Source organism: Hemibagrus wyckioides, linkage group LG11 (genome assembly GCF_019097595.1).
Source record: "Hemibagrus wyckioides isolate EC202008001 linkage group LG11, SWU_Hwy_1.0, whole genome shotgun sequence".
In the NCBI taxonomy this organism is placed as follows: domain Eukaryota; kingdom Metazoa; phylum Chordata; class Actinopteri; order Siluriformes; family Bagridae; genus Hemibagrus; species Hemibagrus wyckioides.
The window spans coordinates 11,256,833-11,279,569 of record NC_080720.1 but is presented as its reverse complement, the minus strand read 5'-3'; the positions used below and the strand labels follow the sequence as shown (position 1 = coordinate 11,279,569).

The following is a 22,737-nucleotide window of genomic DNA, read 5'->3' as shown; positions in this document are numbered from 1 at the left end:
TGTTTGGAGGTTTTAAGTAAAACCCAACACTAATCACTAATAATCACTAATAAACAAACAAGTAGCATAAAATGCTAATCCTGCACTGCAGGTGGTTATGGCTGATAATTGGCCACAGCTGTTCAGTTCAGATCAGGAAAATGTGATGTGTATGTATGTAGGTACACATATGAAGAGCAAATCAGATAAAGCAGTGAAGCAGGTGGCCCAGATGAGGAAACACAAGGATTTAGCCTAGGAATTGACATAGGGGAGGAGATTGAATAGTGACACAGAAAAGATGAGGTGACATCACACATGATGCAGACCACAACTGACCTTATTCATCAGATTTGCATAGAAACGAGCACTGACTTGAACACATAAACAGACTCTTGCGCGAAACAATCATATTACACCAAAAATCTTCTTCTGCTGTGTAATAACAAAAGCTCCCACCCGTTAGTCCCTTATTTACAGATCATAAACAGTCAGATATGTATTGGCACCCTTTGTTAAATCTGACTAAGTTTAGGCGAAATGTCCTTGTTGTTGTTTAGCTTAATCTCATTCTGAAGTTAAACGATTTTATTCAAGTACATTAATTCTAAGAAAATAAACCCTTATCAAAAATATACTTTTTTTTTTAATACAGAGAAGATAAGGGAACTTTCACACACTCGTTTACGTTTCTGAAAGACTTTACGCTATACAATTTTGATGAATAAGGGCCAGGCATTTTTTAACCACTAACTAAGAGTGAAATGATTTATAAAGTGATAGTTTGATACTATTTAATCTTAAAAACAAAAATAATAATAATAATAATAATAATCTTTTCAGTGGCCAAAGTTTCAGCACATCCATAGTTACCCAAGAATTACACTTACAGAAGAAGTTTTAGCAATAAATGTAAAACTGTGAACCAAGTATGACTGTGGTTTAAAAATAGATCAGAGCAAATTATCTCTAAGCAAATATTCAGCTCTGTACAAGACTATATTAAATGTAGGAACGTGTCAATACCAGACATTTATTTTTTTTGGACAAATGTCATGCCTATAAGGGGAACATTAAAAAAAAAAAAAATAAAGTTAAAGAGAAGAGAAAATATGTGCAGTATTAGAAAATATTCTCTCTCTCTTGATCTCTCTTTTGTTTTCTGTTTGTTTCTGTTTTATTTATTCATAAATATTTTTATATAGATTTCTAGACTTGTCCAGAGATAGCTCTATAAAGAATAAATTTTTGTACTTCTCTTCCTATCTTTTTATGTACATACGCAGAAGAGTGGTACCGTGAATAAAGCTTGTGTGTAAACGTGATTTAGAGCCCCTGAGTGACACAGTCTGGAGCACACGGCTCCTCACACACAGCTGGCACCTCCACCATCCCAGCGCCTGTGCCTCTGACAGCAGTGTGCATGAGGTGTCTCTGCAGGTGCTTCACCCAGTCCTCCTGCACACACTGTGGCCCCTGGAAGACCAGATCGCAGAACCTGAGACAGGCAGACAGAAACAAACACACACACACACACACAAACACACACACAGAGAGAGTTCACTGATGTTCCCAACCACTCTGAGTTGAGAGGATCTGCCAGGAAGAATGAGCAAAACTGCAGAAATCCAGCTGAGCAATGTTTGCGACAGACACCAGAAAACTTGATTCCTGAGTGTCTGAATATATATATATATATATATATATATATATATATATATATATATATATATATATATATATATAGTGTGTGTGTATAAAAATCACAAATTTCCACAAAAAAAAAAATCTAACAACCACCTATTGCAAGTTATGGGTTATTGTGTGTAGATAAATTGCAAAAAGTAATTGTAATAATGTATAATGAAATCTATAATAATGAAGTTTTTAAATCTGAAGCAGTCTGAATATTCCCAGCTCATTGTGAACACAGAAGTGCAAGTGGACACTCCAGGCAGCTTTTTGAGTAGAGTACCTGCATGTCAGTGTGTAAATCACTTCAGAGGTGGTGTGTACAGTGTGGAACGCCTTCCTCTTTGGCCCGGACCTCGAGCGAGGCAATTTCTGATTACAATCATATGCTGAAAAACACACACACTTACAATTACAATAAGCAAAGTGTATGTGGAATAGTAATTATTTACGATACAGCTGCACCGACTCATCCCAGCAGGAGAGATTTACACTGCTGATATAGTTATATGTATATGTGTGAATAAGATGGATAGAGGACGTACACGTTCCCTCCACCATGGCGATCCTCTTCCTGCGTGCATAAGCCCTAAGATGATTGGAAAGACTGACGCCGCTGTGGAAAGTTGCATTACAGTGGATACAAATCTTCTTATTCCCGTCAAACCTCCCTGTGAAAGACAGGCATGATAATAATATATTTAAATCATGATAAATATGATAATAAACTCAAAATAAATAAATAAAGCGAGTCCAAGTCAATAAACTGTACCAACATTTAATGCATTAGCTTTCCCAAACATTCCACAAATATGACACAACAATGTTTAAACACTATATTAGTCTTTTTTCTTATAGCACAGTGCAGTTAGAATTCTCAATCCTGATTGGTCTGATCCCGGTGTTGATTTATTTTCTTTAACAGCAGCTCAAAAAAATCTAGTCACATAATCGGCCACAAAATCTATTTCTAGTTCAGTTCATGTTTTAGTTCAAGTGCTTGCTCTGAATCATGGTTGTTTCAGTAGTTCTAAATCATTCACAGGGACTTGTGGCAGACCTGTAACACGTAATCTAAGACTAATAATAGCTAAAGTTAAAGGAGTGTTTGTTGAGGCAAAATGTATAGTCATTGGTTTGGTAAAGCTTTGCATAAGGAAACATTAATTTAAGTTTTGTTTTGTTTTTTTCTGTAGAAAGCTCCAGTGTCAGCACTTTGTAACTGAGGAAAGTTTTCCACCAGGGGAGAGAAAAGAGGTAGAGAACAGAGGGCTTTGCACTTTCTGGCTTCTTTGCAACATGACATGCTGCATTTTGCTTTTGTTGTCTTAACACACACACATGAGAGAGAGAGAGAGAGAGAGAGAGAGCGAGAGAGAGAGGATGATGTTTATAGCTGTTGATACCAGGAACTAACTTGTAGATCATTAAATGTATCAGAAATAATAAATTATGTGTCATAAGAGAAATAAAACACTTCCGGACATGCTGCAATTATAATACTGTTAATGCCCGGATGGTTTCCTTTCCAGTAACGGAACAACCACTTGATGTTCTATCCCTGACATACATTAAAATAAAGAGAAAAAAAGGTAAAAATGATAGTTATAAATCACTCTTTCTAAATGTGACTTTAAATATTCTTTAACTTAAGACAGAGGGCAGGCAAATGATTTGACCTCTCCCTATCTAACCCCCTAAACAGCTTCTGGATGAAATATGTTCTGGTTTGTGTGAAGAGTCTGTGTAATGCCATACACTACTCTTCTCTCCCTGCTTTCAATTCATTCTTATGTTTGCAGACTATTTTCTGCATATTTTCCCCCTAGTCCAATGTTTTGGATCAAAATAGGGTGCATTTTTTTGTAATCTAGAAGGCAGACAACGTTTGCATGAAAAAAAGAATTGATAAATTAGGAATAAAGTAACTAAGCGACAATTTTAACGTTATTCATACAGCATGTGAACACTTACTTTAGCATCTACAGATCTTTTTATTAACATGTGAACACTATATTTAGATCCTGGAGAATGTGTGTGTGTGTGTGTGTGTGTGTGTGGGCAACATTTCAAGCACACCAGCAGCTTGAGCGTAATAAACTGTGATTCCCTCAGTGTCTTCACCCTCTCACTCCATCTGTTGTCAAATCTTTACACTCACTTCTGTATTGTTGAGAACAATGTTTATCAAAATACACCCCACACTTCTTTTTTTTTCTTGACAATGAGAGAACAAAAATCAGCAATCATTGAGGAATGATTTGTTCCTGCTGAGGTGCAACAGGCTGAATTAGACCATCAAAATATTATCACGTCGGCAAATGTTTTGAAAAATGACTTTGCCACAGGATAAATAAGATCCATTAAATTTCAATTAAATAATGCCTTGCAGGATTTTTTTGTTTTATTTCGGATTTAAAAGAAAAACTGCCTCATACAAATAATTGTGTGTATTGATAGCCTGGATTTAACTTACAAGCTGAACTGATTAGACTTCATCCTGTGGGTAAAAAACAGATAGCTAGCAAGGTTTTAGGCATCTTTAGGCACTGACTACATTGGTGCATTTTTTTAACAGGATTATTTACCTGATGTAAAAGACAGCTAAAGCAAGAATAGAATATTGCCTAAATAAAAACATTTCCATGTTATTTTAATAGAATACATAGTTTGCTTGTTTGTTTTAATTACAGTTGTCTAAAAGTATATTAATGGCATTAAATTATTATTTTTTTTTTAGAATAATAGAACAGAAATATTAGAAAAATCTTTTGTTCTCCAGAATGGAGCCGCAGCGATCAGGTTTTCCAGGCCGCCTCACATACACCAAGGTATTGCACCGTGTAAACAGATGGACATATGGATGAATGAAAAACAAAGATACAAAAGATGAATTAAGGTATATAAAGAGAGTGTTGTGGGAAAATTGTAACAGCTTCTAGTTATTTCACACCAAACCATGCAAAACATATGCGCTACTTGGACATGTTTTCCATGACAAGACACCAAAGGTTATTTAAATTACCTGCAAATTGTTATACTGACAATTACCTGCAACAAACCAACAGATGTCTTAATTACCTACCTAATATCTTAAGGCACATTTTCCCTTCATTAACTGGAAACAAAAAGGTAACAAGCGCCACTGCAGGGCTTCGAAAGGTTTTAGGATTCAAGCAATCGAACAAACAAACTGAACTTCCTGCCAAGGATGCGAGAGCTCAACTCGGCTACAGCAGAAAATGGCACCCTCAATAAAAACAATTTTTAACTGAGGTCTAAAGACTATAGAGATTATAAATGTGGCCTCTACATCAGTAAGTCATAGTGAAAGGGGCATGGCTTCTGTGTCCATCAATCACAATGAAAACGCCTCTGTGCTCATCAGTCCCAGTTAGAATGGCATGGCCTATGTGTCTGATATTTCGAAGGAAGGAGGTGTGGCATCGGTACCAGTCAGTTTCAGTAAAGGAGGCGTGGCCACTGTTCACGTTATTCCTGGGGAAGGAGGCGTAGTACGCGTATCAGTCAGTCTTAGTCTCACTTAAGATACCATTTTTCTGCAAAGGTACACAATACTGGATCCCATCATATTAATTCTCACCAACAATCAAATCCCTGTTGTGCACGATAGCAAGAGGAATCAGATTTTTAACTCATTTTCTCTTCTAATGCTACTGAAATGCTTATTTGGACAGACATGAAACAGAGGTGTGTAAACACAGCCGAGGCATTTCCAACATTACATCAAAAGACCACGGTTTTAACATTTGAATTTCAAAGACATGTCAGATAATACTCCATCTTTTAATTTGTGTTATAATAATTTGATGGGTAGCAAGTTTTCTCTCTCTCTCTCTTTTTCCTTCGTTCCTTCGACGACTCCGAGAGGCATCTCAAGACATGCAAGGATGCAAAGAGATCATCGCTGCGTTATGAAGTGTGTGCTGTCTGCCATACATATTTAACAGTAGATTGGGTGGTTAAACCATGAAAGAGTTAGGAGAGGAAAAACATAGGAAATAGCAATAAAATAAGGTTTCATAAGGTTACCATCACCCGCTTTGTAAGTGTCTCAGATTAGTGCCATAATTATTATACACATGCAGAGGTCTTAAAGAATAACACTATTTACTTTATTGTGAGAATAAATAATGTTCTGTTCTCAGAGGTGACCCAGTTTTTTTCAGCGTATCCTACAATTTAGCCATTACCTGTCTGTAACGTCACACCCACTGCCTTTGATTCTACATCAGTAGAGACAAGACAGATCATACACACTGCTGTCTGAGACAGAGAGAAGGCCTTGTCTTACAATGAAGCTGTGCGCTCATTAAAACAGGCTAGACATAAAGAAGAGTGATTTATGCTCACTTCAATTCAGTTAACATTTCAAGGGAAGACTGTAGATAAGAAATGTTATAAAAAATTTGAAAAATTAGCAACAGCTTTCAGAAACCTTTAACTAGAAACACTGTGTGTAGTAGTGTGTGTTGTGCTGGTGTAATGAATGTAACCCAGGCATACAGTTAGAGACAATTTCTGCTCGCGTATGTTAATGTCAGTTCAGTAATACAGTGAGATGATGAGCAGAAATATTTAAATGCACAGCAAAAGCTTTACAGCTTAATAATTCAGCCTATAGATTTGGTGTAGCGGTGCAGACTCGGATAAAAGTCGGATAGAACTTCAACTTTTTGAAGACTTAGATTAGGAGTGAAAGTCCAACTGGATTAACCATCTGAAACACAGAGGTTATGTTTGTTTATATCAATCTGTTTCTATATTAGCATTACTAAACCAGTGAATAAAACAAAAGACAAGTAAAAAAATGGAATTAACTTTTAAAGGGGTTGTAATAGATGGAAACTTATCCCCCTTATCCTGCAAGCTTTAGATCTGACCGCATGCTTCTGTCTTCATGAGTATAAACCAGGATCATTTTGTATCTGTGCCAAGTACCTGTCAGTCTCACCTGTACTCGTACTCACCTATACTGCATGCTACTTCTAATGGAATCTCACTAAATCCACAAAGAGGCAGTCTAAAGGAATCCTCACTGAATTTACTTAATTCAAGTGCACATATCAGTTCCACATGAACACAATGTCAATTGAATTCAACTTTATTTTTACAGCACATTGTCCCAAAGCAGCTTTAATTCAGGGTACACATCCATGAATTTGTTGCCTCTGGCTTGCTCATCATGAATGAATATAAATTTTTAAGCTGCTTTGCAACAATGTCCACTGTTAAAAGTGCTATACAAACAAAAGTGAATTAAATGCTCAAACTTCATGCTCTCACCCTAACTGAAGGTGGAACTCGCGTCACTGGTGTTTTGCAACAACCCCATTACTGCTGCTGTACTGTACCTCATGTTTAAATCGTGTTCACTGAATTCAATAGTTAAATCAAAGTTCCTGTCAGTGGCAACATCCTCAAGAAATTTCATAACTGTGTCAAATTAATACTACACGAACTGATCACGCTCACTCTATATCACTCAATCTAGTTCAGAAACCACATTTTGATAAAGCTAAAAATTTCTGTGCAAACTATATGTAATATGTTCTATGAAATCTGATATTCCATTTTTCTTTAGTGTTTATTTGTAGTGTCTCACAAATAAAAACAATACAAGAGGTAGTGATAATACTGAGACTATTAATAGGAATTAATATAGTGATGCACTGTGTTTAATAGAGGATTGACACTGAACTTAATTTAGTCTTGTAAAGTTCTAATTATTCACAGATTTCTGTTTCAGCTGAGAGAATGGAGTGTGTCAAATCGTAGTAATGCAGTCGATGTGGCTCTGTTGGTTAAGAGTGAATTCGTCTTTTGGTTCGAGGACTCTGCTTGAGATTTGAAGAGGAGAAGTGTATTAAATATTAAAAGTGAATATCTACTATATAAAGATGCAATGAAGCAGTGGTATTTAAAACCAGGTCCTAATTACAGCTAAAGCACAGATACTGCCAGAGCTGTTTCAAAAATTCCATAAGACCTGTTTATCTCTAGTTCTGTTAATTACTAAGATGATTGTTTCTGTGAAGCATGCTTAGCCTCTGCTGCATTGTATGTGTGTGTGTGGTTTTTTTTATTATTATTTCACTTAAGCAGAAGATTGTGATTTTCTCACCTTGGCTACACATGCTGTCAGGCAAAGCTTCAGGAGAAACCTTCTTAGATGGAGAAATGATAAAACGAGCTCTAGCTTTCTTCGAGTGGCATGTGACTGCCAGCTCCTGGTCCAGTTTCTGCCTTTTAAGAAGCTCCACTAAAGTGCTTTTGCTGTTCTCGTTCATCATCTCTTCCTTCCTCTTCATCTGCTCACCTTCCTCATGGACCAGCCTGTTAGCAGAGTTCTGGATCTTTACTGGGACACCAGTGGGCGTAAGAAACAGGCCCTCGCTTCCTGCAAACTTCCGAGAAACAATGGGTCTGGAAAGGCGAGGTTTGGTCTCCAGCGCTCGGAGAACGTTCTCATGCTCGTTCTTGTCCTGGAGGAGCTCGGTGAGGATGCACAGGGGAGACTTGCTGACACCCGAGATTGGCTTGCCGATCCGCTTCAGGTGACCCCGCACGTGATTGGACAGGCCGGTTTTAGTGTCGAACCAGCCCAGACACAGGGGGCAGGTGTGTTCAGTCTGAGACTCAGGTTTATCTGCTGTTAAAAAAAAAAAAAGAAAAAGGAAACACTTATTACATATGAAAATGTTAATGATGATCAATACAAAAATATACTCCAGAAGAGAATTTCTTATAATACTGGGCAGTTTATAATGTATTCAAGTATTTAACTGTAATAAAATATTATAGTATAGTAATATACTATGCATTACTTAATGTATACTTTAACCTCAATGACATCTAAATTAAGGTATCAATCAACTGTGTCCAAATGTTTTCCTCTTTAATTGTAAACTAAATTCCATGGATCTACCCAGTACACATTTTTTTAATAAATTAGTCAAATATTGGGTTTATTATTCTATGTATGCGCAAAAATATTCTAGTTTATTACTGAACTTTCCACCAAGAGGACAATAGGTCCAAGCTGACATAATTTAAAGGCTATTACTTGTTTGATTAATTAACAACCAATACATTCAAGTGACCATGAGGCCACCAGGCTCATAATTATAGAAAAAAGCCACTAAAAGAAGTGTTGTTCAATATGTGTTGTTGTTCTTGATCTTTCGGCTGCTCCCTTCGTGTATGAGGGGTCGCCAACTGGTACACACAACAATGCCCTTCCTGAAGCAACCCTCCCATTTTAGCTGGGTTTGGGACCGGCACTGCATCCAGTGGCTGGGGTTTGGGCACTGGCTGGGAATCGAACCCGGGCCTTCTGCATGGTAGGCCAGAAACCTACCACTGAGCCACCAGTGCCCATTGTTGTTTAATATTTATTACTAATAATGTAAGTTGTGATTTCAAGCAATATATGGAAATTAATCAATAAATCAAATAATAAAAATCATAGACCACCACTAAATTCCATTTTGCAGGTGTGGTATAACCTTTAGTTGGGAAATCAGAACAATGCAGCAGAATGCTGTAACATTACTTGGCAGCCATCTTGGAACCACCGCCTTTTGCAGCTTAAGGGCAGAATTGTATTGAAAATTTTTTAGACAAATAGTAAAATAAATCCCATTTAAATCACACATCTTATAAGAGTGTTTACTTAAACTTGGGATTGCATATCATCTTATTGACTTAGATTCTATACACCATAGATTTTTGTGGAAATCAACACCCATTTTGATCGTAAATGATCGTACCATTTTGATGGTAAGAAACAATTTGTGTAAAAGTATTTTTTAATCCAATTTGGTATTTTATGAAAAGTATTTTTCAGTAGCAATTCACCTCTCCGGATCCTGTTGTTTATGGAGGTTGCTCTTCTGCGAATGCGAGGCTGCCGGTCCTGAGACGCCACCTGTTCAGGTGACAGCATGTGACGAGCCTCATAGCTTAACCCACATCTGTGCAGATGTCCTCTTATGTGATTGGACAAGCCCACCCCTGACTCAAACACAGCAGGACAATATGGACAGCACTTCCGTTCTGGTTCGAACACGGGGGACACACAGTAACTGGTGTACGAATCGCTGAGATTAGGATCGGTACACTCTGGATTGTCCTCGCTCACCGCGCTCTCTATGTTCTCTTCTTTCACTATGAGTGTGCTGATCTCATCCTCGCCTTCCGTGTTGCTACCAAGATCTGACTGATCAGGAGAGTTATGAGCGTCAGCTTTGAGCAAATGTCCCTGCTGAGTTAAGGGGTCAGTGGCCTCACTGCTATGCAGGTAGTGTGCTATGCTTTGATTGTCACAATCAAAATTAGCACTTCTGTAGTTGGCACGCTGCAAAGAACAAATATCAATCCTTTCTGGAGTTGCGGATTCACGTTTTGGTACAATTATTGGAATTTTCTTAGGAGTGTTGTGATATGGAATGGACATTTTTCTTTTAGAGGGAGATTTTTGTTTCTGTACCGCTAAACTGCTCCCAGGTGAGGGACCTTTGGAAGTGTTAATATCATCATAATCCAGATGTACAGCTTTGCTGGAGTCTGCAGACTTGGTCGAAAGGTTCATGTCAAAGCTGGAGAGATATTTTGTGTTGTATTTGGAGACAGCACTTTCACATTCTTGATTGTCCTCTTCACCATAGGAGAGACCCGTTGTCACATCTATCCTCTCTGTAGGCAGAGATAATTTACTTGGCTTGTCACATTGCAGGGAAGACGGTGACAGGTTGTTTGCTAAGCTGCCAAAACTCCATTTGATCAGTGAGGAGCTCAAACTTTTACAGGATTTTTGTGTGCCGTTATCTCTTAGAAAAAGGTCAGCTAGGTTATTGGACCATGCAGACAGGCCTGCTCCACTTTTGTTCTGCTTTTCTCTGAGGAACTTTGGCTTCAGTGAAGGTGGAGATAAGTTGTCCGTTTCAGTTTGGCCCGTTATCCTGTCCTGCCCGGACACAGATCCTGCAAGGTCAGTTGCCATACTGTGTGACTGAAGTTCATAATCACAAAGTGGCTGGTCATGTACAAGTTTCAGGTGCTTTCTTAAAACGTCTCTATACTTTGTTCTAAATGTGCAAATTTTGCAAAGAAGCATACCCAAGGGTTTTATGACTCTTTCTTGGCATGCACTGAGGTGAGCTATTTGTTGGTGTGCTTCCATATCTGACTTGTTCAACACTATGTGATTGCATTCTTCACAACCATAATAAAACTGTTTGCCCTTTTCATGGGTCTTGGCATGATGAATAAATGTTTGTGGACAGTTTGTTTCAAAAGCACACTGGGGACACTGAAGCTGAGCTTCTCCTCTCTGGCCTCTCAGTTCGTTCAGATCTTTAATCTCCTCCATCAGCTTCTCCCTTCGCACCTGGTGGATCAGCATGTGCTTCTGCAGGGAAGAACGCTCGCAGAATGAACGCCCACACTCTTTGCATATAAAGGGGTGGATGCTCGCTTGCCCTACCCGATTATGCCAATCTAAATGATACATCATATGCCTATGCAAATGCCTTTTCTCCTTGAAATTAACATTGCACTTTGTGCATTGGAAGAACGTGTGCTCTGTCTCCAAGCCTGTTTCCTGCTGTCTCTTTAATGGCATAGGTTGGCCACCCACGTAGGTGTCTGCTTCATTGTGCCCGCCTACATCATCACTTGAAATTAAGTTCTTCTTGTCTTGGGAATTCCCCAGATGCGAGTCTATGTGTGCTTTCAAACTTTCTGAATCCTGCATCAAGGAACGTTCTTCACTAATTGATGAATCAAAATCCAAGTCCGTGTTAATAAGGGAGGCACAGCTGAAGCCCTCGTTAACTTTATCTTCTATTGGTATCCTTTTCACTCTGCATGTTTTTCGTTTCCTTCTCCTTGAGCTGGCTGACTGAAGACCCCCTACCTTTATCTTTCCTTTCACAACTTCATCAAGTATCCTGCCTTTCAGCAAGAAGCACATAAACTTCTCTCTGAGGCTCCTGTTTAGACCGTCATAGTTGTCAGAGGAACTTTCTGACGACTCTGACTCAGAATCGACATCCCATAAGGATCCTGTTTTGAAGCCGTTGTTTGTCCACACCCGGCTGATTGCCCCGTTATCTGCATTGTCCTCTACCAAGGGAGTCTCACAGTCGCTGTTGTCCGACTCAGATAGGGTCCGTGTGGATGGTGCTTTCATAATGTGCCCTTCTGGTTTTTGCCAAGTGTTTGATTGAAGCTCGCAGGGAGGCTCCAACACCTCAGGGTTGGTGTCTGTCCCAGCCAAAGGGGATGCATCCTTGTTGGGGACGTGGGGTTCCTCTGAGGTACAGTGTGAAGCAGATCCATTAACAAGTGCTCCTGAAGGCAATGAATCGTCTGTGCAGGGGGCAGCCAGGACACCGCCACAGACAAATGGGTTCGGCTGTGCTCCATTTAAAAGGCTTTGGTGACTGTCCAAAGATTGGCACTGCTGTGGTCCCACACTGCTGCTGTTGTTGTTGTGGGTAGAGGTGGTGGGAGAGGAAGTGTGAGAGCCTGACAGCTCCTGAGTGTAATATTCAGCAGATTCCACCTCTTTCTCTTTCTCGGCACTATTTCTCACTGCTGCCATGGCAGAGACAGCATCTACAAAAAACAATTAGCATCAAACAGATCCATTATCATGTAAGGTACAACAACTGGATAACTAAACAAAGGAAACAAAATGTGTTAAATGTCAGTGTGGCTAAATAAATAAATAAATAAATAAATAAATAAATAAATGTGGTCATCCATTTCCAGGCAAAAACACAGTGGCCAAAAAATAAATAAAACCTAAAAAACTGTAACCTCTTGCCCATGTACAAACAGCTATTTTCTACTTGAGAGCGAGCAAAATGTTCTCAGTGGAGCTAAAATGAGAAGGCCATTATTTTTAAGTTGCATTATGGGTTTCTGCACCTACTGCCACCATATCTATTCACAGCACACCCTGCTGTTAGTCCTGGAAACACTGGTGAGGAAGCTTAATTATGTGAGCAGACCTTTGGGATCCAACCTTCCTGTTTCTCCCACTAAAGTTCTCAGCCACTTCTTAAAATTGTCCAATTTCCATGGGAACAAAGTACACCTCCAATGAGATCATATTATTCTATCTTAGCACTCTGTGATGGTGCCAAAGCACATCCCAGCACGAGACTGTTGTTGCTTGATTCTTGACAAATTGGCATACATGTACAACCTCACACACACACACACACTTTACAGATTGATAGATGAAAAATAAAAGGGGCTAGTGACAGACTTGCACCTTGAAATGAAGAATTATATCTAATGGTTTCATAGCTGAACCTGCAGAATGGAAGGTGCGTCTTACTTTCCCTCCCTAATAAAAAACTCGACCCCCTTAAAGGGTCCAGACTTGCTTAGATAAATGTATGCTCGGAGGATTTGACATCCAGCACTGGCTGTTCTCAACAGGAAGCTGCGTTGCTAACGAAGTGGTAAATTCAGTGTTAATGAGTGGCTTCACTGTTACCACCTCCAAGGTAAACCTTCCCGGCTCCATATTCTCTCCATCTGTTCGGGTGTGAGGGGCGTTCGGAGGGGGAACAGACGCTCCACATTTAAAGCAAACTTCACTGAAAGCCCTGAACAGCAGGGTGGCAAAGCCATCAGAAGCCGATTTCGGCATTAAATTTACAGGCCTCATTAGCTGCCAGCTTCCACACCAATCTGTTCCATACACCACAAACAGGGGTGAAATGCAATGCATCTTTTAAAAATTCATTCACTTCTATTTACTCCATTTAATCAATGTTAAAAGGATGACTTTGCCTTGCTGGGAGCTATTTACAAGGATTACAAGATTAAATAAAATGTGCACTCTATACAGGGGATCAATCTGACGTGATAAGCTCTTTTTTCCTCCTTCCAATCTTGCACTAGCTTTTCTCTCGTTCCCTCCTTCTTTGCCTTTGAACGTGTTCAATAATGAATGCACAAACAAGGACAAATCAGAAGAGAGCCCATTGTGATCTGTCTAAATTAACTGCAAAAGTAAAAGAGCGCTTAACACTTCCACGACACACATATGTCACTGTGCTTTCTCTCTCCGCCGCTCCCTGCTCTCTCCATCAGCACTTGCTCTAACACTTAAGTTACACCTCATCTTGAGGTTACTGCTGAAAAAATCTGAGGTGATAATTGCATATTATCATTACACATTATTCTGCAATCCCGGAAGATAAACTTTTCTTGGATATATTTATTAATCAGAGGGGAAAAAGAACTAGCAAAGATGATCTACTTTGTGTTTTAAACTTTTCATTTCTTCTGTTCCTTCTACTTATCTGCTAAAATCCACACAAAACTCACAACCATGAGAGAAAAGCATTGTAAGTGCTCTATAAATACAAATGACATTGATGGCACAAAAAAGACTGCTATTAATTTTAAAAAATAATGGGGACAAGGAAAGTACATGATTTCTAATTTCTAGTCGTGCTGGTCTGAAGCTGTGCAATATAATTTGTGGGGAAAAAAAAACAAAACAAACGAAACTGTCAAAGTAGTAACTCGGGTATTTAAAATATTAATAAATAAAATTAATTGTGACAAAAAATAGCATAAATTCCCGAATTTTGTTTTTGGAATTATTCATTTACTTGTTTTACTTGAATTTGATTGCAGTTAAATCATTCAATTTAATTAATATCAAACATTTTTTTTAAACTCAAACCCTTCAGTGAGCTCTCGTGCCCCATGAACACGTGCCGAGTCATTCTGGGGGAGAGCACTCTTATCAGGATGGATGCTTTTATCATTGGATAATGATGGTGATCATTTAGAACAACTTTGTATTGATTTGTTGTCCAACAAGGTGCCACTGGTGGGCCCATAAGTAAGGCCCTTATCCCTCAATTGCTCAGTTGTACAGAAATGAGATAAGACGCTCTTTGGTGTCTACCAAATGCCAGAAATGTAAATTTAGAGGACATGTGGACAGCCTCAGAAATCATAACAGAGCCACCTGTGAATCTCTACATGCACTTGGCCACTTGTGGAGAATATGGTGACCTCAACTGTTCATATCACTTTTATAAACTGTGTACCTAAAAATGGCCAGTGTGTGTATGTAGGTTTACCTAATAACCTGGCAACTCACTGTCATTTTTGCTCATCTCTACTGTAACATCCCTGGAGTGTACAAAAACCACTGAGGAGAAGTTTTGCTGCAGTTCTACAAGTTGTAAAATTAATCAAGGGCGGTTACTAAGCAACTTGCCTCTCACAGGTTTTTCTCTCTCACAGAGAAGGCTGAAGGTGCACAGCCCAAAAAGTTCCCTTTTTGAACACTTTTCCAAATAAGAGCTCAGAAATAACTTGCCTTTATTACACTACTTACTCACAGCGCAGAGGTGCTTGCTTGGAACAACTCCTCCGAAAAAAAAAAAAATAAATAAATAAATCACCCTCAAACAAACTAGTGTTCATCCAGAAGCAGAGTCTGACAATTCAAACGTCCTAGACGGCACAAATGGTGAGAGGTTGCATTTTCCCTGGGCAGCTGCTGAAAGCTATGCTGATGCAAAGCTGCAGCAATGTGAGCTCATCCAGATTAAAAATGGACCACCGATCTCAAAAAAAAAAAAAAAAACGACAATAGAACACACCCTGTCCTGATAATACAGTTTCTTCGAATTAAAAGAAATTCGACATCTAGTCGCCTCATCCCAGAGCTCATCAACTATTCCCAAAATAGACAGAGAGTTAGTTAGTGAGCAAGGGTCATGCTTGATGCTAGCTTTAGCATGGTGAAAAAAGGCAGCAAGGGTCTGATAAAAGGGGACAGGCAGCGAGTGACAGTCGGGTTAAGACAGAAGCCGTGTTCGATAGCAGGTAGGGAACATCAAACAGCGAGTTCACAGAAAGCCCATGCAACCTCGTCTTGAAGAAGGATTTTCTGTTGTGGTGAGTAGATTAGCGGCTGACGCGGTCTCATTTACCATCCAGTGGTGTTCGAGCAGGGATTAAACCATATCAACTTTGAAGCCTTAAACAATACCTTTCAAAATTAAAGGGATTAAGAGAGGGATGTCTGATGGGGATTTCCCAGGGCTTTGTTAGGTTTCAACTTCCATCTCTTTTTCTTAAAGAGAGAGAGAGAGAGAGAGAGATGTTATATTGACCTGGATGTGGAGTCTTCTACAGACAAACTACAGCCCAGTCAATTCAAAGTCACTGAATATCAAATTGCCTCTTTATCAAAATTAAAGCACATTTAATGCAAATGTCTTTATTTTAATAGTCTGTGGCTGATTCAGTTCTTTCAGGGTTTTGTAAACAGGGCTTTTTATTCAGGATTTGTTTCATTGTTCAGGAAGGAAACTGTTGTTCAGTTAAATCAGAAATGTTAAATCAGAATTGTGAAAACAGAGCAACCAACAAGTGAATATGAGAAATGATTCAATATTCTTGCAATGACTCTGATGCTTGTTTGAGGTGACATGAAACTATGGAAGGAACTGATTCTGGTTTCAAGATAGACGCTGCTGATACTGCGTTTTGGCCATGTGATGTGGTTTGTCCATTTTTATAGATAGCTGTGTCAGAAACAACAACAACAAGTGCGTCTGATGTATTGAAAAACCTGACAGTTTAAATAACTCCATTTGGACCGAAGGGAGAAATGGTATGCTTTTTCGGTTTGCCCGAAATGTTGCTTTCAATTTGTAAAAAATTGACACTGACTTAACACATTGTCTCTGTTTAAGTCTCAAAATATCAAGCTCACAATCAATTTCTCATTTACTCAATTTTCCATTATGTTGTTGGAAAAACCGAGTGCACAGGCGTGTGCGTGATTGAGGGCGCACTCTCAACCATCTGTCTCTGCTCGATTTCTATGAAGAAAAAAGCCTTAACTTTGTCACCGTCACTTCACTTAGACACGTGACTGATCAGATGAAAGCGATCCCATGTCAGTGTCAACGCTCAGCTCCAAAAACAGGATCAGGTCTGGCAAGCAGCCACCAGCACGCTCACATTTAGAGAAATGTCAAGAGCCGTAGGTATTGGGACGAGGCCGCTTTTATTAGCTTTCATTAAAATGTAGCGCGAAGTGCTGAGCGAGACGTGAACGACATAAGACAGCAGAAGGGAAGTTAATTTAAGGTGCAGAGGATCAGTAAAGAACTTGAAGGATTTCAGCTGTGCTGGTACACAGACATTACGTGCAATACAAATACATTAGTATTTAGTCTGTTAACATGTAAACTATTAAATCCTCTGCAGTGACCTCCTCCAGTTCTAATAAATTAGGGTTTTCCTACAATGCACTGTTCTGAAACAAAAAAAACACACAAAAAACCCCACAGAAGGCTTTGTGATCATGTCACCTCATTCAAAAATGTTTCCCTGAGGGTATTTAAAAAACTGTCACTTTCTTATTATTTGCCTGCTGTTTGTCAATGGTGACCATTAAAGCTGAATGAAGAGGCGGAGTCACACACGAGCCGCCAATTAACACTCGAGCAGCCCTTGATCAGAGCGACCGAGAGAAAAAAAAATCAAAAGAAGGCAGTCAGTGGAGAGGAGTTTTTACAGCAGGGATAACGTTGAGACAGGCCTTGTGAAAAGATGGAAATGTTCTCCCAGGAGAGTCACGTCTGGCTGGGAAGGAGAGGCTGGACGGGAAGCGACGGGAAGCTAATGAGTCTAATGGTAAATGTATACAATAAAGAGCGCGAGAAGAGGCTTTTGACGTCCCAATTAATACAAGGTTAGCAGCAGGGGGTGTGGGGATGGTGCGGTGAGGTCATTAATCCTGCGAAGAAATAAGGGGACATGTTAAAATGTTAATGACGCATCACAGCCGAGATCAAAATGTGACTGACCGAATCAAAAGAAGATCAAAATGTCTCTTTTGACATGTGATAGACAACGTGATCTCTGTCTGTGGGTGTACGTGTCTGGAGGTTTAGCGTTGTGTTCCTTGTGCACAACACAGCTTATGTAAAAATATTAATTCCTAATAATAAAATAACCTAATAATGTTATTCCTCATTTTCATGATTTGAAAAAAAAAAGGGTTAACAAAAAGCAAGGATTTAATGCTATCTCTGTACCTGACAAACATATTATTGTAGTTTATATTCCCATTTGCATTACTGTCAGATTAATATAGATGTGATATAGACTGCTGGATTGTCAAACTTTAATGAAAGCTACATCAGCTTGAATTTCAATACAATGTTTAACAGTAGTGAGGTAGTGATTCAAAACTCACTGATGGGTAGGTTTCTGTGGCAAGGAAAGCTTTGAGTTTACACCCCAGGACTTTCGGTGAGTGACTTCTGGCTTTAAAACTCTTAACCTTGAACAATACAGCTCTACTGCTCGCTTTAATTCTTCCTCACACGCATGTTGCTTTGAATGCAATTAATAAATTCAAATACTTTTAATATCTCTAATTTTACTTCCATTTGCTCAACATTTGCTTTCCATTTATTTTCACTCTTGACCAACAGATGGCCTCATAATTACATTTCCCAGCACAAGTCACTGAACCTCAGCCTGAGATACAGAACCTGTAACACATACCGAGTCAATCTGGAGATGAGCAAAATTCACGAAATCCACAATGTTTAATTGAACCAAATCCTTTGTAACACTACACTGCCCTCTTTAAACCACATTGTGTCTTTTACTAATCTTAAAAAGATGACCAAGGAGAACAGGGCGTCAATTTAATACCAAAACACTTCCTGTTTGAAGATGTGGATGAGTTTCCAGAGTCATTAGGTGTTAGTAAATAGAGCTAACATTGCACATATCACAGCAGGTGTCAGATTTCTCCTCTTTTCTTAAAATACTGCACATTTTATATACTGAAATACACTCATTACCATGCAACTTCCAAAACTGGTCAAGTGATTGGATAGCACAAAGGGTTCTTGGCTCTTTCCATGTTAAAACTGTTGCACATTTCATATGAAACACTGTGGATATAATTTTCTCAGTAATCAGAACATCTCATTCATGGAGGTTTGGGTTATTAACAGCAGAATTAGTCAAAAAAAATGGCCACTTCTCCTGTGAACACCGTAACTAACCCTTAACTTGTCCCTTATTCAAAAAATATATATATTTAAAAAAATGCACTTACACTAGCTCTTACACCTCTACTCTGTGCAATACTCATGCTTGTATTTCCTTTTTTAAGCCAGTTTGGATGAAAGTATCTGCTAAATGAGGAAATGTAAATGTTAAATAGTGATCGTTATATAGCTATTATGCAGTTATATAGTTGCATGGAATTATATTATAGACTGGTGTGGGTTTTAATGTTGGTTGCCGTGAGGGATATAGTTCTTCCCAGGTCTTTTGCTGGATATCTTATTTCTTTAGTTTGACAATTCTAAAAACTATTATTTATTATCATGAAATGCAACATGCCAAGCTACACCACAGCACATCCACAAGAATAATTGAGAATGCTGTGTTTTGAAAGACGATCCTCTAACCAAGCTGCTGATTATTGTTAATATCTATGTGATGAAGTTAAATATCAGTGATCCAATTCTGCCCCCTAGTGATAAACCTTGCTAGGGTAGAGATGTCAGAATTGTGCTGATTGTATACATGTACAGCTTTGGAGAAGAGGTGTGAGCTTTTGTGTTTCATGTAATTCCCTTAATGAAGAGGCTAATTAAGGAAAGCCTCTCGTTTGCCTGTTCAGGTGTGGATAAGCGATTGCTACAGGGACATCGCGATGAACCTTATTCACACCTGCTACCTCAGGTGAGGAAACTCGTTACCCCATTAACCGTTAACGTGACAGGGCTCGAGGAAGTTAAGGTAACGTACGAGCTTGGCACATGTGCAGGATGAGAAGAAGAGCTGCTGTTTTAGAGAAGCGTGCAGCACAGCCCCATTTCAGTCAAGTCGTCACAGCGGATATAGGAGTACAAGCTTTAAAGGAACAGCTCTTTGGTACCAAGGACAACTGTAACACACATTTCTTGATAGCTGCTCGATCTCTTCACAACACGAAGCAGGTCACAGATCATTGTCCAATTACGCAAAATCATTCTGTCAGGTTTGCACATGCAAACGATACCAGGAATCCGCTTTCTTTTTGACTTTTAGGGTGTGCGCCAGGAAGAGAAGATGAATGTTGCCATGACGAGGTTGCCAGGCAAGTGTGACTGACAGCTCTGATTTCATTTGACTGCTGATCACACCCAGTTATAGTATCACAGTAGTTCACACATCCCAGCTCGACTCCAAGTGTCGCCGAATGTCTGCGACATTGCACACGCACGCACGCACGCAGTCACACACACACACACACACACCATGTACATCCAGAGTGAGTTTTGCCCAGAGTTACAACAGATCCTGCACTGACATGTATTTTTTATATGAAATATTATACTGTATGCAAGCAATACACAGCATATAAGGCAATATATAATATTAAATGAAATTACACACATTAAACTTTACATATATGTAACAATATCCAAGAGACAGGAATGCAATATGCCTCATCCATCTGTTTTAATATAATACTAAATTATGAGTATAACTTTATAAGATATTATGAAGCAAAAACAATAATGAAATAATTCCACATGTATAACGTGTATTATATGAAAGTGTTGGCAACACAGGTCTTACCAATAGTTTCCAAAAGAGTGGCACCATCCAGACATGTGATCGCCAGCCTAGAAAAGAAAATATATATTAAATATGCTTTCTTGAACACAAAGAACATGCAGCAGGTCAGGTAGTGCAGCAAGATGAGCCTTTTAGAAAAATAAAAGCCATATGCTTTAAGTTCTGTCTCTAATTTTTATTTCAAATACTATCATGTACAGGAGGAGGGAGAATGGGTGTGAGGAATTTGCACAAATCATGGTCCAGACCAGCCCAAACCTGCCCCTGAACAAAGCTCCTAAATATAATCACTTCAGGTCATTGCATCATAAAAATGCCTTACCTTCCCACTATGATGCTCCAGCAAAGAAAAAAAAAACTTCTCCAGAACCATAGCCTGCTTTGAGGCTTAGCATGAGTTAACATTAGCAAGTAAATTACATCAGACCCTTAAAAAACATCTGTCTGCTCTTATAAGGAAACGAAATTATAACACCACTCCTTCACACGTTATACTCCATAAGCATATGTTACACAGAAGGAAACTGATAACAAAATTCTAAATTTGACTCCGGCAGTTTAGTCAGAAAAGAAAATAAAAAATTTGGTCATGTGAACCAGGAAGCGCAGCACGCTACCAGACCTGAGGCTACCTGTAGGATTTGGTGCGAGTTTGTTTGCATTGGATCTGTGGTGTGATTCCTGTGAATGTCAATGCAACTCTGAACATACTCTACACTTTCTCAGGAAATAAAGTAACCTGCACATGAGTTTTACTCAATAACATCAATCACTCTACGATCAACACAACACAAATGCACCGGGGTTTGATAGAATCAATTGAGGCTTAAACTAGACCAACACTGTGAGGGCACCAGGAACAATCACACTCGGAGCAAGTGTGGACCCAGTATGAAAACCACCTAAGGTGTTCTGAGAAGCCTAATAAAAGCCCTTACAGACCTTCCCTCTCAGGTCCTCTGTGTCCTGCTTTTCAACCATCCCTCAGGTCCTAACCCCTTAAACCCTAACCCTATAATCCTAAACTACCCAAGCTCTCGGGTTCCCTGGCACTGTTACTCCCACATTCTCCACCACTTCCCCACCAGCCAGATATTCATGCTGCCTATAGGGCTGGGTGATCTGGGACAAAATCTTATGGAGGAATGTGGATCATTTCAGATCATGAAACGATATATACACATAACAATACATCACATTTTATGTTGAAAATAATGATGTATACAAAATAACTGCATTTATTCATAACTAAACACCAGTGAAAGGCATTTTGTTTCTTTTTCCTTTTTACATTGAATTGACACTGACAACTATCACAAACAAGTACAAGAAAAACATAATCCTTTGGGATGAATATGAAAACAAAACCCAAAAAGTAAATATAAAAACTCTATTCTATTTCAGGTTTCAGGAACCTAAAACAACAAATGACAAAAATACCTCCCTTTTTAGGTACAAGTTGCTCATTTTCTGGTAGGGTAACTGCCTGTTCTGTGTCGGAGTGTTGCAGGGAGTTCTGCTCGGTGACACACTCCTCCATGCTTGTTTTTGTTTGTCACACTGCTAGTAGCGTCAAGCTCCAACCTTAGTGACAAAACAACTGACGAAAAATGTCTTTTGTGATACTTGCGATACATTTTCTATCGTTCTACTATATACGTCTCAGCATGCTGCACTGTGTTACTTCCTAAAATCAGATATTCTTGAACTGGACCTCTTCTCATGCCCTCATCCCTTACACAACCTCTATTGATCGATCCCTTGACCTCAACCTCAAACTCTAAAACCCTAACCTTTTAGGAGCAGGTACTTTTGGTCCCGCCATCTTTTGCCAAGGAAGTGGTAGCTCAGTGGTAAAGCTGATGGGCTACTGTTTAGGAGGTTGAGAGTTTAAATCCCCGTCACTGCCAATCTGCCACTTCTGGGTTCTTGAGCAAGGCTCTTTCACCCTCAACTGCTGAGTTGCATAAGTGTGAAATGCTCTAAATAAGGGTGTCTCAATGCAATGTAATGTACCAGTCATCATAATGTAATCCCTAAATACTGAATCTTAACCCATTCTGAGGTCCACTGGTCTCCTCCCATCTCTTAAACCTTGACCCTAATCTGATAATCACCAGATGCACAGTATTTGCAAACATTTCACAATTACACCCTCACAACCTCTGCAACCTCCTGCTTTACAAGCTCTCTCAAAACCTAGCTCTCCATACAATACCAAAGCTTTCATCATATCCTACCCCTTCTTCAACTGCTTTCTTTGTAGCTATAAATCGCCTTATCATGCACCTTTTACAGATATACTATCTACATTATCTAGCACGGTAGATTGATGCTGTATGAATTACTGCGGCACAATAGAACGTGATCGGATCACAAGAA

General features: G+C 39.2%; 1 protein-coding gene across 1 annotated transcript in view; it reads right to left on the bottom strand.

The window, feature by feature from the left end:
* Positions 1-540: 540 nt before the first annotated feature.
* znf644b (zinc finger protein 644b) overlaps positions 541-22,737 on the bottom strand; it is a 42,404-nt gene continuing 20,207 nt past the window's right edge. Inside the window, exons 3-8 of the mRNA XM_058402516.1 lie at positions 20,356-20,402; positions 9,553-12,315; positions 7,817-8,344; positions 2,217-2,342; positions 1,955-2,060; positions 541-1,477 (exon numbers count right to left, since the gene is read on the bottom strand). Coding sequence (XP_058258499.1) covers positions 1,306-1,477; positions 1,955-2,060; positions 2,217-2,342; positions 7,817-8,344; positions 9,553-12,315; positions 20,356-20,402 — 3,742 coding nt within the window. The 3' untranslated portion in view covers positions 541-1,305. The remainder of the gene's footprint in view (positions 1,478-1,954; positions 2,061-2,216; positions 2,343-7,816; positions 8,345-9,552; positions 12,316-20,355; positions 20,403-22,737) is intronic.